Source organism: Opisthorchis viverrini, assembly GCF_000715545.1.
Source record: "Opisthorchis viverrini unplaced genomic scaffold opera_v5_22, whole genome shotgun sequence".
Classification (NCBI taxonomy): domain Eukaryota; kingdom Metazoa; phylum Platyhelminthes; class Trematoda; order Opisthorchiida; family Opisthorchiidae; genus Opisthorchis; species Opisthorchis viverrini.
The window spans coordinates 1,527,629-1,543,470 of record NW_008751678.1 but is presented as its reverse complement, the minus strand read 5'-3'; the positions used below and the strand labels follow the sequence as shown (position 1 = coordinate 1,543,470).

The 15,842-nt window shown below is 39.6% G+C and overlaps 1 protein-coding gene across 1 annotated transcript in view; it reads left to right on the top strand.

Annotated features, from left to right (window-relative positions):
• Positions 1 to 678: 678 nt before the first annotated feature.
• The window catches only part of T265_01972 (hypothetical protein), a gene marked incomplete at both ends in the record, with an annotated part of 69,059 nt that continues 53,895 nt past the window's right edge, over positions 679 to 15,842 (top strand). Inside the window, 4 exons of the mRNA XM_009166110.1 lie at positions 679 to 781; positions 10,062 to 10,575; positions 14,252 to 14,316; positions 14,447 to 14,521. Coding sequence (XP_009164374.1) covers positions 679 to 781; positions 10,062 to 10,575; positions 14,252 to 14,316; positions 14,447 to 14,521 — 757 coding nt within the window. The remainder of the gene's footprint in view (positions 782 to 10,061; positions 10,576 to 14,251; positions 14,317 to 14,446; positions 14,522 to 15,842) is intronic.

Here is a 15,842-nt window from a genome sequence, read left to right as displayed (position 1 = left end):
CGTTTTGACAGAGTTTTAGATAATATTCAGGAATCTTGACGTTTTGTGTTTCTTGCGGATGACAACACATTTTACGGATAAACGTTACCAATCTTCCGTTGAGGTTATTGTGAGGAAAAAGAGCTTCTTGGCCAATGAGTTTCTGTGGAAGAGCGCAGTGTGATACGCGCAATAATAAAGGACATTAATTGCCGTCAGTTTTGTTGCATATCATTTAGAGAATGTATTTGGGGTTTTATTTCAGAATCTTTTCACCGCTATATGGAGGGAATCATTTTCATCATCATCATCATCGGCACCTGGATAAAATGATGAATGCCCATGCTAAAATGTTGACCTATACTATCTAGTAAAATTTGTCCACCACAACTAGCATACGCATATCATTCATCCATTTGGCTACCTACGGGCAAACAGTGGAGTTAAGTAAAAAAACAATTAGTTGGCTGTGGTTGTGAAACTTTTGGCATACCAATATCTCCTTCGGTCAGAATGTACCACTCCGTTTGCCAGGGTGACAGTCACACGTAAAAAGACTTTCTGGTGAACCAACTGGTTCTGTCTGTCACCCTCGNGGTTCTGTCTGTCACACTAGCATCAATGCACGCTCTCGCTCCATTGTGGTTGGCTTGCATTAGATAGCGGGAAATAAAAACCGGAAGCTACGTTGCCAGGACAATGGCTCTTTCCCTGTTACATGTGGACCTGGTCCGTTACACACAGAAATTTCAGCTGAAAGCCTCGGGTTTCGCCCACTTTCATTTGGTGCTCATCGATGATGGTTAGTGCGTGATTGTCTAACATGCTCAAAGAAGTAAAACGAGAGCAAAGACTGTGGGACATTTTCATTCTGTGTAAGTATTTTTCATTCCAGTTCTCTGATGAAATTTCCATTGTGGTGGGAAAATATAATGTAAGCATTACACATGGTGTAATTTGAGCTCACATACGACGAATTAGAACTTTAATTTTATTGCTCTTGCCATTCCGAGAGGGTACCACTGACATTTAGAGTACTACAGTAAAACGTTTTATACGCTTTCGGTAGTACTAACATCAAGATTCGTCGGAATCGATGCCATTTTTCATTATTATTAGAATGTATTTTGAGGTTCCTACTGAATCAAAATACGGCACTTATGAATGTGTCTAATTACAGTGCAGAAACACTGTTATAGGAATTAGCAGATTTTCAAGGAACACACGCCGAATTAACAAATTGCTGACTTCGATCTGAGGATACCCGATAATGTTAATTAGAGATTTATTCCTTTCAGTAAAGCTGACAAGGTAGGTCGCACCCACATAAGTTTATTGCAGCATACATCAATCGCAGTTCCACTAATTATTTCAAACTATTTTTGCATACTGGTTCATCTGAATCACATAACGGTACCTGCAAACAGCTTACCTCGATAAAAACGTTTTTTTCAAGTACCTGAATAATTATAGTAGCTTCGTTATTTTTCTAACGAAGTGTTATCGGAAGGGTCATTCAGAGATAGAGACGTGACGGGCATATACTGAAGTAGGTATTGTCATGCACACCCCAGTTTTAGAAAGCTTATTGTTTCCGTGGATCAACTGTTGACTGAGCATTCAGCCTCATCTACGGTCCCGCAGAGGGCAATTAAACTTCCTTATCCGTCATTTACTGACTGATAATTTCGCCAGCAAATGCGCATCTATCTTATATACACTGCAAACCGAAGTTTAGTTTATCAAACTGGGTCTGTAGAAATTGATCCGGATCGCGACATTGCGTACCTAGAAACAATGCGTTGTTTAGTGTTATTTCCTGTTAACCTATTCCGCATCCAATGTCATATTCTATCGATCTGAATACGGCGAAGTGAATAATATCTTCCATCGAAACGGAACAGCTTTCAGATATTGATGCGGCTAATGGCGCCATGTGGACAAAACCCCGGTAGATTTTTCACGTGACCTTTTCATGTAATGCTTGATGGATACGCAATACTGCATGCTAAACAAGGTTGAGGAACTAATGAACCCTCTTGTTATTTATACGGAAGCGTTGCAGCTGATTTTTTTGGAAACACCTAATTGACTTCAGGTTTCTACATACGACCCTTTGGAGTTGAGGTAAAGCTTAGTAAAACAAGACAATATAGAGCCCCGAAATCGGTGGGTGAAAGTCATATAATACTGGTTCTTCAGAGCCGTCACTATACAGAACATTCTTTTTAGCTTTTTAAAAGGCGTAAACGTTACTGCAAGATGCATAATTTTACTCGTCGATTAGTGCAATCTCTGTGCGTTCCACTGAAGAATGGCTCTTAATAACAGAAAATCAAAGCGCTATTTGCAACAGAAAATTACAACTGTCCTCTTGTACCCGAATTTCGATAGTTTGTTTGCTATGCATTATACAAAATCAAGCACGATGTGAAGTGCGGCCATCAATGTTCTTTTGTTGTACTGACACTGCAAAAATGGCTACTTGTGGACCATACATTTTTTGTCTCGGGGAGCATGAAAGTCACGTGCCCGTATAGCCCATATTCTCAGTTTGAAATGATTTGTGAATTTCTAGCCTAACCAAACTTCACTTATGAGGCTTTGAATTCATTTAATGGTTGCGAGTTCTTTGAATTCACTCGTACAAGCAATTGCTACATAAACCAAGCTGTTGGTAGTTTACCGAGTTCGCTTAATTTCAAGAATTTCAGTGGATATACTAGTTAGGCTGAATTGTTGACACGGCCATCCAGGCGAAGAAGTCTAAAACTCACAGACAAGCATCATTTTCCAGTCATCTTTGAAATTTGGGATTACGTGCGGCACCGTTAGTTAACCTTGGATCACGAAACTACCCACCAAATAGTCTCACGCCGACAGGAGTAGTTGCTTGGATGTAATTATAATATGATTCACACACATGTATCGCGTGAGCTTTCTTGCAGCAAAAGTAAGACATTTAATCGATGGTCCAGAGGAAAGCACTAGTGAAATTTGGCTGTTATGCTTTCTAGGTGAATCAAGAAACTGAACCACTGTATAAGTTACAATCGCGTTTTTACTTTGTAAACCACGACATCATTATTGTGATGAGCACGTCCTGTTGGATAATTATCGCTGATGACGGCATTCACTAAAGGTCTTGCTTGAAAATTAGTCATAGCATTGCCGACCAATACATGATGAACTTGTTTGGTATAAACATCAAGAACATAAAAACTCTAAACAGAATAATTCTCGCCTGGGGCAATCGGCTTTGGTAACGACGCCAAAATGACAAATTTAGTCGACTTTCCAATCATGTCGGCCAACATTACCGTGGCAAGATATGGTTAGCGTAGAGGTTTTGCAATGTACCGCTGAGTGAATGTAGATAATATTATGGTTCAACGCCCCATCATCTCTCACGGTGACATTTATCCTCCGAATTTCGGGACCGTGCGTTTGTTTGTATATATCCCATACAAAACTCTACTATGAGCTATTTTTACAATGACTGGTTGTCTTTGCTTCTATGCATGGCGACAACATTTGTCAAGGAGACATTTGGTTTTCGCTTCTCCAAGTGGAACTAGAAGAGTTATAACGTAAAAACAAGCAAATTTTGAAATGATACTGAAATGTTTCAGATAAGATACAACCCGTTTTGGCGCACCCCGCTCTCCGGGATCCACCAAATGTCATCAGTCCGATTGATATGTATTTGTACTCAAATCAAATTGAACAATTACTCATAGAGTTTGTGGTTTTTTGCGTAAATTGGGTAGTATGGCATCATGTTAGAGTTTATTGTGAGCTTCTGAATATGTTGCCTTACTTTGTTGGTAAAAGCCAGTCTGCCAGACATATAAATCCATACGAAGTGCCAGTAAACTTTTTTTCAAAGAATTCTTATCAAGGTCGATTTTGCTTAAATACTCCGCGAATCGTGAGCATTCTCGGAACATCTTGCTACGCAAAGCAGCAAATTCAAACAAATGCAAATGTATGTTGAATTATAGCCCTCATATTGAATCGAATTTTTCGCCAGGTATTCACAATTTTCTTATATTTGTATTGATGTGGAGACAACTCAGATCCAAACTGCAAATTTACCGAGTGCGGTTGCAGTTTGTACACGCGACTATCTGAGTAAACAAAAAGCCAAATTTGATGATTACTCTAATATACTGTAGATATAAAAATCTAACCATAATCTAATGGGCCAGTGGTGCAACAGATGTAAGTATAATGGTAAACATATTTCAAAGTTTTAAACATATCACAAAATACAGAACGACCTGATGTTAAAGCTGACAATAAACCTGATTTTCTGCATCATGAGAAATCAGTGCTGTTGATCTTCAAACTTGGTTACCCACCTTAATATACCCGACTAAGCCTATCTTAAACAATCTGATTCAAATAACGGTCAAGCTTTAACAGAATTTGTATTACTCATATGCCCAATGTCATATCATAACTGAGCGCCACAAAAAAGTTGAAAACACCGTGTAGTAGGTGGAGTGACACATGTGAACTCCGTTTATGATGTTAGTATGAGGGCATCTTAAAGTGTTCATCGATGTTCCGTCCGGTAGATGGAGACCCAAGGACCACTGTAGATTCATTTCATCCTTGTTGATAATTAGTGGGGTTGCGCCCTCCATAAATTACCTGGCAAGTTTGGACTCCTCACATGTTAGCAACAGCTGAACAGTAAATCACATTGCAAGAGTGACAAGAATCGATAAGTAATGACTTGAAAAGCTTATCAACACGAAAGTGTAGAACTCGCGGTGTAAAGGCTTTGCAGAAGATTTGGAGATTCGGTGATTTTTGTCTTCAATGAGGTAGACAAAATGAACCTCCCTTTTCTAAGCTGGCTAACCGATGTCAGCGGCATTCATGTTGTCAATTGCTTTCCAGACTGATGACTGAGTATTGAAAGTAAGAGCACTCGGAAATTAAACCTAGCTCATGACCCTCCTAACTTCTATACTGAGACTTTGTTAGAATGAACTGATTGGGTTACATGATAGTGAAGCACCAGTATGTTCCCATGGCATCAATGTCAGTGAGGATAACAATGTAGTACCACGTTGGTAGTATAAAACTACTAAATGCCAAAATGTTCTAAGTTTTGCCTCTGTTGCCGGAACAGTGCAATCAAAACTAACACGACGAAGGTCGACAACCAACTAAAAACGCGCGTCTGTGTAACAACCGAGATCTTTGCGTACTTTGGCTTCTGAAACCAAAAACGTAGAGCTTAGATTCAGCAGTTGGGGTCTATTTCTTATAAAAAGTCCCATACAAGACAGTTTTATCTTTTCTGAGGATCACTAGCAAACCGGTCATTATTTATCCCCATGGAGCTTTGAGCCTGGAAATTTGCAGGTAGATTTTTCCAATCTTACCATTAAGCTACGGATGGTTAGAATTTGATACAGTGATCACACATTTAAGGGAATACGTCATACGTCATTACCCTTCAGTCTCCTAGTTCACGTCACGCCGTCTAATGTTGCCCATCCAATAGTGACAGCTTCATGGACAGAATGATTCGTAATCTTGCAAAATTCTTCCATCTATTATGCCCAGATATATTTTCTATTTATTTCGAAAAACCATTTTGCTATTTTAGATGGCATTTAAAATGATATAACTAGGGTGCGTATGTTCCAAATCGAAAAGCTCGACTCCATTTTGAAGTGTGTAAAACTACACTGTATTTTACGAATTCAGAAAGACAAAAAGTGACTTGATTCTACCAGAAAAAGCCTGACAAGCTTTAAGAATTATTTACTAAACCTGTTGGTGGACTATAGAATCCCAAGCGGAACTGTCAGTGTCCGTGGCCTTCCATAGCTGGGACTTACCAAACACGTGTATTTTAGATCTGATCTCGTCTCCCTAAGTACCAAACAAAACTTGGATACTTTCACTCCGGTCTGATCACAAGGACGTTTACGCATATGCAGAAGATCATTCGCTAGTATCCGTTTCATCACACCATTTAAACCATCATCCTTCTTGAAAAGACTGCTGGTAAAAGCACTCTCGCAAGTCTCCGAAATTCACGTGACATAGTATATCAGGGGAGCTACCGAGTAAATTGATCATGGACCAGGGAATTTACCTAGTAGCTTGGACGATGTAATAACAGCTCAGGTGTGGGATCTATTCACTTCACGTCTTATCGTCCGTCGCACATTGTGAAAAAAATGTGTCGACCGAGCGAACAAAAAAGCATCTCCATGTTTGGATTTCTCAACAATTCACAAATAGTCCCTTAGTTATTAAAATCCCAGAGATATCAGGAACAAGTATAACTCTTTCCAAGCGCATAGTATCAATTTTACTCAAATTGTCACTATCACGACGAAAACATTCTGCTACGTTTTGTCAATTATACTTCACCATGACCTGGGAAGTGATGAGCAAACACCACTACAATTTCTGGCTGCAGTCAAATGTGCCTTTATTAAGGAAGCTGAAAAAAGTTTGCCGAAGAAAATGCAAAGTTGCGCAGAGACTTATTGTGCAAAACGTCTCTCCGCCCACATCCCAACCCCTCCGCTATTCCCACCTGTATAAATTTCACTACAACTGCATGTGAACTGTTAGCTGGTGGGTAAAACTGTTTTCAGTTGGCATGATGTCAACTTGGATGCTCATTAGAATAGTGACAGTGCGTTTATAATAGCTGATCAGATGACTGTCAATCTGCTCACGTAGCCTGACACTGAAATTAAAACGAAGGCGAGCGGAATTCATCGTTACACAATTTGGGTAATTGGTTTCTAATCTGTATCTAACCAACCAGGTTATACAATTATTTCCAATCGAATCGGATCTTGATTCTATGCATTTCATATATCTATGCATAAGCATGGTTTTAATTTCCTGATTATGTGCTGCCATGTCATTTCTTTGGTCGAAAAATTGAAGTAGATCACCCTAAGATATCAGCTATCCCGATTGAGAAATTCAGAAATGCTTTACACTAGCAGTTTTATCTGCCTAAAGATTTGCGCATTATTCTCGCTAATATAAACCTGAAACCGTTGATGAAATTTAATTAAGAGAGGAAACGGACAAAACTGTGCACTTCAAGTGAAGAATATTGATCAGACTAATTATATTATGTTAATAGTCTGATGAGACTGGAGAATTTTTAATGAAGGATTCGTCTTATACAAAGCTAATGCACGCTAACTAGCCGTGAAGCACTGCTATGCATTTTTGTTCCTATTCAAAATCATCAGCATTGAACATCTCACGAGGATTCAAATAGATTCAGCCAGCGGTTTGCAACTAGTAATGTGGACATTTTGGCCACCCAGGCCACAAACGACTAACCGGGAATGCGAATAAAAGAAATTTAGCGCCATGTATCCATAAATTCGGAATCCATATTCCCACTGGGCCTGGTTATTCACTGATGAGCCCACCGTTGAAATTTATAGACATTTTGCAATACAACGGTTCTCTGGTGTTTCACTTCGGTGAGGCTAAGAAAATTAGAATGTTGTGGAATATTTTAGCCATTTAGAATGCTCACAGTCACTTGACCACTAGTTCTTAGACCAATTATTTTTATAAAAAGCAGAGTTCCTGAGTTTTTGTTCGTCAGGCTGAGCACGTACACTAGCAGTGAAATCAAACGAAATAAGTTTTCACCACAGTTCTGCTTGATCCATCAGTATAAAGTTTGTGAGTTTTAAAACAGAGGAAAATGTACTATTGAAAGCGCAAAATTTGTGACGCACGTGTAAAAAATATGGTTTTCTGTTAAATTAGTTGATCATCAGTCAACATGTTTTTAGGCTAATACTGAGATCCTGAGAGCGGTAAGCGGTAGATCAGATTTTTAAACTCATGTTTGCACAACACACAGTTCAGAACAATATTTAAGTTTATTTATTTATTTATATATTTGTTTTTATTTAAGTTCTACAAAAATGCAGTGAGCAGATAAAAAGTAACCGCCGAAATCAAGAAGGTTTTTACCTTACTTCGCAAAAAATTTTAGCAAAATATATATGCTTCTAGCCTGCTCATGTTGTGCCATTTTGCACAATATCAACCAAATGTCATTCCATGAATTCGGAATTGAAATAAATTGTGGCTGACAACCACAGAAACACACCGTCGCAAACATCATCCACAAATCCTATAAAACTTACAATATTTTAATTAAACAGAGATTACGGCGGAATGCGGTCACCGTAAATAGATTTGGAACACTATACGCATTTACATCGCACAATACTGCGCTAGTCCGGGAGAGCTATAAATACTTGCTTTGGTAAAGTGTGTTCCCGCACGGTTCTGAATTTGAGGTTTACACAGAAATTGGAAAAGTTATTGCTCGTTCCTAAATAACCAGCATAATTTTTCGACGCGACTTAGACCTATGATTCTATTTGCAACACACATGCTGTGTGTCGCCATTTAGGATATTTGTTGAGACAAACCGTGGAGAGGTCAAACGAACTTATCGGAAACACCTGACTCATGGCGGCCAAAGAATTTATTGGCATTTTGCGTGTGCAGGAAACTGCCGGACTGGAACACCACAGGCGTTCCTGCTCAGGAGCAAAGAACGTTGTTCTTCATTAAACAAAATCGGTGAAATTCATTTTGTAAATGCACCTACATTCCAGGACGCACTGCACCGATCAACGAGGTTTAGGTAAATCACATTCATTTTAGACCACTGAAAACTTCCCAGTTATACCGTTCTAGATGACTTAGTGAGTGGTTGCAAGAAATAAAAATTTGTGACAATCAAACCGGACCCAGAACCGAGTGATCCAATGCCAAATATTTGTTGGATGCAAATGGGTGTCCCAACCTGATTCCACTAAGTAGTGGACAACGATCACCTCATGTTTCACCTGACATGATATTTGAGATACCAGAGTATGTTTGATTTAATTACCAAGCGCGAGAGGATTTCATTTTAATTCAAAGCAAATACCACTCAAAATCAGATGCGGCGAAAATTATATTCCCTAACTTAATAGAACTGCAACAAAATTGAAGTATCCAACTTGCGGGACATATTTTTCTTCTCATAAATTAACTTGATTGTAGTATTGTTGCACGCTGAACGGAACCAAAAACAGTTCATTTTAAAAAAAACGTTTTGGATGTTACATTTTCTTTAAACAGTCTGGCCCAGAATTGTTCTGCATGACTGGACGTGAGAAAATGATTGTAACGACTCTGTGAAGGCATTTGCCGAAACCATGCTTCCTTTAGTATTATCATTTATTTTTGAAGAGCATGGTCACAAACATTAAAAGTGAATGCAAACCAAAAATGCGAAAGAGTAACAGGAGAATAAGGGAGAAAAGAGAGAAAAGTCTTATTCGAAATCATGCCAAGAACAGTTCTAGTCTGATGATGTGAATCCCAATGTATGTAAGGTTTTTGCTATGGAAACACGCGTCTGAAGACCAACAACCGAAGAAACAAACAATGGTGAATGCTTTTCAAGGCGCAGTAAGCGCTAGCACAGTCAAGACTCACACATCAGACACCAAGTGTCCGTCATACTGGGTCTGGTGTGAGAATAAATGGCAAAAATGTATTGGCAGCACTTGCCATATTCTTCACACGTGAACCCGACGAGTCTCTCCTGCGTACTGATTGGAACTGGTGTGGAGGCGCTAGATGATTCGTAGTATACGTTGTCGAAATAACCAGCACATTGAAACCAAACGGAGCAGTTAGCCCTGTCTGGAGTTTCTGAACACTTAGATCACCCAGACTGACGTCCAGGCTACCCGGCCGGCACCACGAGTAGGTGGTTCAGCTTGCCGACTATGTGAATGTAGATCCAACAAACCATTCTACTCCAACGCCTAGGTTGCTTGTTAGCGTTTTCAGAATATGAAAGTGTAATGCTGAGCCATCAGACAGCGTAGTATACTTTATCACGCATGCTGTAAATGAACTCCGTGTAGTCATAAAACATCCGAGTAATTTCAAAAACAACACGAGATATTCTATCACTATATGTATCTGCACAAGCAACCAGACACCCAAAGTCTTTGGTAATCCCAAACTTGTCGCTTTCGTTTCAGTTTTTCTGAAGTGCCAAATAGTGTTCAGTTTACCTGGCTGCACCTGGCCGGAAATGCTAACGCTAAATAACAGAAAACTTTGGTGGACGCACGGGGGGGAACCGTCCCTGCAAACTGTGCTACCAACGCAAAGTGAATGGCACCAACCGGCTGGAAGTTCTCAGTTCGATATGAAAGCGACCAGCGATGGATGGCAACAGTTGTTCATTTCGGACGACCGCCAGTCATTTTGGATACAACAAGTGTGTTTGGATAACCTGCACACGAATCGTCAATGGCATTTAGACAATTCCGGTTCCCCTGATTTATATACTACACCTATATTTCACGGGCTGAACGCGGCAAACAACAGCTGGTGCAAGCGATTCGCTCTCCGTCCGCGAACCTACACATATGTCCATCATTTGGAAACTAACAGTATCTATCCTGTACATTACCGTGTTGAGTGTATCAGTGACGCAAGCAATGAATCGCGACATCGATATATTGTGAGACTGCATGTCGCCCAACAAAGGTGAGTCAACTCACTCTTTGTGAAATACAGTATACTTTATTGCAGGCAAGATGTAAATAATAGCAGTTTGTGTGAAGGTAGTGAACTTGCACACGTGGTTGTTTATTGTTAGCGTATCAAACCCATATTGTAATTCAGCTGTTTACTTCCCAAGACATTACCATGAATGCACACCCCTCCCTTCATTACTTCAAGCTTAGTTTGACGCATAGGATTCATGGGTTAAAGATTATTATTCCGCTGTCTCAAGTGTTTTTTCGGTAACTTCAAGACCTCTTACTTTCGGTTCAAAAGTCTTCTTCTAGGCACAAAAACAAGCCAAATAACCAATAAACTTTTACTTAGGCACAGAACACTTATAGATAACAAGTTATGAACTAACCAGTTCAACGCAACAGATGATAGATTTCTCTGGAAAAAGAGATGGACTAAGCTCAGTTCCCAAATAGTCACAAAATTACAGTATCAAACCCGGGGTCTACAGCTTGCTTTGCTTTGCACTCATATGTAAAATTAGCTAGGTTCCGATTGTTGAATTACGAACAAGGTCAACTAATTTGTCTGCATCATCGACATACGTTGAAAATGATTTGCTACAATTTCTCTGACCGCCAGTGGTGGTCACTTAAAGCTGCGTACTAGTGGTTCTGGAATATGTTAATATATCCTGTGGGATGGGTTGACCGATTCTCCCGATACAAATACGAACTCAACTTCAAGTGACCTTATAAATGACATTCAGATTGCGTCCCGCAGTCTGAAGCCTAATTCCTCATCTTACCATAAGGCCAATGCAATCGCGCATCTTTGTGAGCTTGGCTCAAACAGGTTCCAACTTCTGTTGTGCTGTGCAACGTAAGTGGCCCCCAGGTTGTTGGCGTGTTTCACTGTTGTTCTCTCTGTATGTGAAGGTACGGAGTGGGATGAATTTTAGCTTCGTTCTGCAGGGTAATGCCTGGGTAGATGTTGAACGACCTGGTTTTTAATAACTTTCAATCATCTGGTAGTCGATATATTATAAAAACAACCATAGTCTTGTCTAACCTGTGTTTGAACAAAACATTACATATAGACCACTGGAGAGGAGCCACTAAAATGGGGGAATTATGCTTCAACCGATAATCCGTTACACACGCTTCATGAATGCAGTATAATTCGTATTTCAGAGAAACCATAATTTTAACCGGATTTACTTTTGGTGGGACCCAGACAAACTAATGAGCATAATACCTAATGCAACCGAAAAGACAAACTATAATGAGAGGTGGAAATAAAATACTATCAAGGTGGGGAGTGTGATGTTTGCGTTACGTATAGAACTGCCAAAGTTTTATTGGGTTGACTTATTCCCCAAAACGGGGCCCCAAAATATTCACAAAATATTTATTATCTTTGTTTTTAGTGTAATAAATCTNAAGTTTTATTTGGTTGACTTATTCCCCAAAACGGGGCCCCAAAATATTTATTATCTGAGTTTTAAGTGTTAATAAATCTTATCCTGCACTTCTCCTTTTTCACTAAAGATAATGTAGCACAACAGTGGGCTCACAAGGAGTCAAAATATATATGTCTACATATTGAGCAGAGCCAAGAGGACACTAAAGGTGCGTTCAACCACTCTAAACTTATTTATCGCACGTGCATAACATGGACATGTCTCAAGATCAACATACGTGCATCCTGGCCCCAAATAACACGTAGAACAAACTAAAAGAGGGGGGTGGTCTGATTCTGTTGCTTTTCTAATTTGGTGGGGACTGATGCGGATAATCCTTCTGGGATAAAGAAACTGGTGAAATAAAATCACTTAATTCCAAGGTAACGTTAATCATTGACCAGGAGGAGTGAGTTCAAAGCTGCGTAACAGCGTTTTACACGCACATCACGCACAAACTTCAACAAGGAATCGCAGCTTCTCGGTGTCCAATCTGTGGCGGATGCCAGTATCATTCAACAATTTCACATGTTGACCATTACAAATTTTGTGGAAATTTGATGTGTGCTGATTGACTGATTGCTGTTTGATTCATCATCTACCGAAAAAAAACCGGAAAACGCATGGTTCCTAGAAACATGCCGTGAATAGAGGTGAGTACATGGGAGAGGCTTCGGCAGAGAGAGAATACGTGTAGTAGTGAAGGTAATTCGATGCAATATCAGAAACAAAACAACAAAGACTATTAGGCTAACAATCCTCGTTGTTAAACATTTCCGAAGGATCTTTGTGTAGACAAATCATCATGATCAACGTTGGTGTTCATTCTGAAAACAAAATGGAGGAAACCGCCGATTTTCTCCTCGGACCTTCCTAACAACATTATTTACGTGCGCTTATAACGATATTTCGACAGGTGTCGTAAACTTCAAAATTTTCTTACGGTAACATCCGCTTGGAATAATAGCAACCATTTCAATTATCAACCGGCGACTTTACATTTAACTACCAACTCCATAACATATAATAGAAAATACAACAGCGTGATCAGTAACGATAGTTCTGCAACTGAAGGAGTCTGGGCAGTCAACGTCTCCTGGGAAATCAACTGTGTGGCCTAGAGAGCCAGTACCTGAGTTTCTAAAAAGCACATTTCATACATTTTTAAACTATTTACTCCTCATTATGGTTGACTCCGTTTTCAGCACAGTTTTTAGTGGAGTTTTAAGCAAGATAAGCATGCACTAGATCTCCTGTAGGTCAAACGTCTTAACGGTTTCTTTGCTGTGAAAATTTTCTTTTACAAAGTAACACGGTACATTCGTAAAAACATCTGTTTGACTCGTTGGACTAAGAACAAGACATCGCAAGTATCTTCGAAAATCAAACTAAACAGGAGATTGAGCTGCAATTCTAGGACATCTAATTATGCATCGGAAGCTCAGTATTAAATTTTATAGACGAGTGAGTTGATTTTTTTAAAATTTTACCACGTTTGTGATAGACCGAGTGATTAACACTGCTTATCTTTGCCGTACATATCATTACTCAGCAGCTTGAGTAGTTGTGGAGAAAATTATGAGTTCATCCTAGGCATGAAGAATAATTTACTTTGATTTTTTGACATACCAAATTAATCATAAAATGACGTATTTCTCAGGAGAAGACCCGTTAATAAATTTTGCATTTTGTTCGGCAAGAACTGTAGCAGTACTTCAGAAAAGTTCTGAAAAAGTTACAGTTTTCTTCGAAAGATAAAGTCGTTCACAAATCAAATATCTCGTTAATAAAACTACCAATAAATTGGAAATGCGCTTTTTTGTCAGATTGCAGTACCATATCACATTTGTTTGGATATTTATTGGGCTATTCCACTTGCGTTATATTAATTCTTAATGCAGCTCATTAAAGATGTCATATTATTTAACACAAAGATTTTCGAAAATATTGGTTCTCTGTAACTGCAAAAAGCACAGAATTTCGGAAGGATATTCTGAGCCCAGGTGGTACGTTGTCTAAATATCTAATTGTAAGTGTCTATTCGAAATCATGAACTGACTATGCGCTTCTCTTCGTACATCATGCAGCTAACTTAGAAATATGTGATTTGGGCAGAGCAGATTGCAACAAATTTGAACCCGATCAAAACAATTTACCAAAAGGCTGTCTGTTGCCTTATGATGTATTTGCGTAAAGCAAGCCTGCTCTACTGTTTCAAAATTTATTTTATATTTATTCCAGGTGGGTACATCAGTGTCTGATCATCCGCCTAGTCCCCAACGCAGATATACTTTGGATGTCACAAAGTGAGTCATTTTGCATCAAAATCAATTGTGCATAACATATCACACTAAAATAAAAATGGCAAGTCTCTTAGCTGCGTATTGTGTCCTTTATAAAACCGGCTAGTTATTTTGAATGTCTTTAAATTTACAGGTCAGTCCTTCAGCTTTGAGGCCGATCAAGCTCTGTGCGACGAGAGAAATGTATTCGACTCTATTATCTGGATCCGTAAGTTCCTGAATATCTGTGAATGAATCTAATAAACTGACCTCGCTTGATCACCAACGACTTGTTGTACTGCCTTACTGAGCCGTAATATTTGTTGCTGCAGTGGACCATTCAAAAAACCACATCGGAAAATGTCACTATATTACTGTGTTTTATTGCCATTAATGTCATTGTTAGAAACATAAAGCAGCTGTCTGTTATAAATACAACTTGCCGAGACGTCAAATACTGGCTCTCGAGTATCACATTGTTTCATCATCGCTATCTGCATGATTTGCAGCAAACGTCACCCAAAAATGTTTTTCAGAGCAACGCAACCTTCAAATAACCTATTTGCATCTTGGGACACCATCTTATATACCACTTGAAATGCTCTTTGCGGAGAAAGGTTTGATACAATAATTGGAGCATGCCTCGAGGTGCATGGTAGTTTCTTGGTGCTCGTAGAGGGCGCTCACGTAATCGGAGTCAGTAAATAATGTGCTCAAAATTATGCTTTGAACGCTTGGGTAGAAGAGACGACTACTTTAGCTCAACAGGGGCAAAACGTCGAAGCTGAAACGGCAGAAGTAGGTAGCATGTTCAACGGGCGGATACTGAATATAAGTTGATTTTAGTAGCAATCTCAGGGCTCCCTGGTTCAGATTGATCGGTGATAATTCATGAACTAAACCAAAAACGATCAAACTGGACTACAAGTCACTAACTTACACTTTGGTACCTTTTGAAACAAATAGCGGTAACAACTAGCGCACTTTATAAAAAAATTATGTGCAGTTTCTCGTGGTATTAGGAATCAAGATGGGGAGATCTTTCATCTTCTATTTGGACATCTGTGGACTAAACTCTTTTCAGAAAATTTAGTTATCTAAAATCCACACAAGATCATGAAGCTAACAAATGACTTCCGCTTATTCAAGAATTACTTAGGCTTTACTGTCCCGACCTAAAGCTGCCATCCGACCTAAAGCTGCCAACTTGAGGTGGCGGTCGGGCTTGAGTGCTGCAATGATCCCGCGGGCTACACTGGCTGGAACTTTGTTCCACAAGGTACAACCATGCCAGGAAGGCCAAAGGGAGCAGCGAGAACCCGCACAACGGGTAATCGTGGTACGAGGCGGTCTGGGGGTAAAGTCGTACTGTCCTCTGCGACAGGAGTGTGAAGGCAGTAAGGTGTTTCCCTCAGGCGACCAGCATGTCGATATTTATGGAAGCAGCGATGATGCTTTCCCCCGAGGAAGAACGGGTTAGAGAAGGTCGGCCCCAAAATCCGCACACTCCGATCGCCCAACGGTTGACCGTGACCGCCGGCGCATTATCC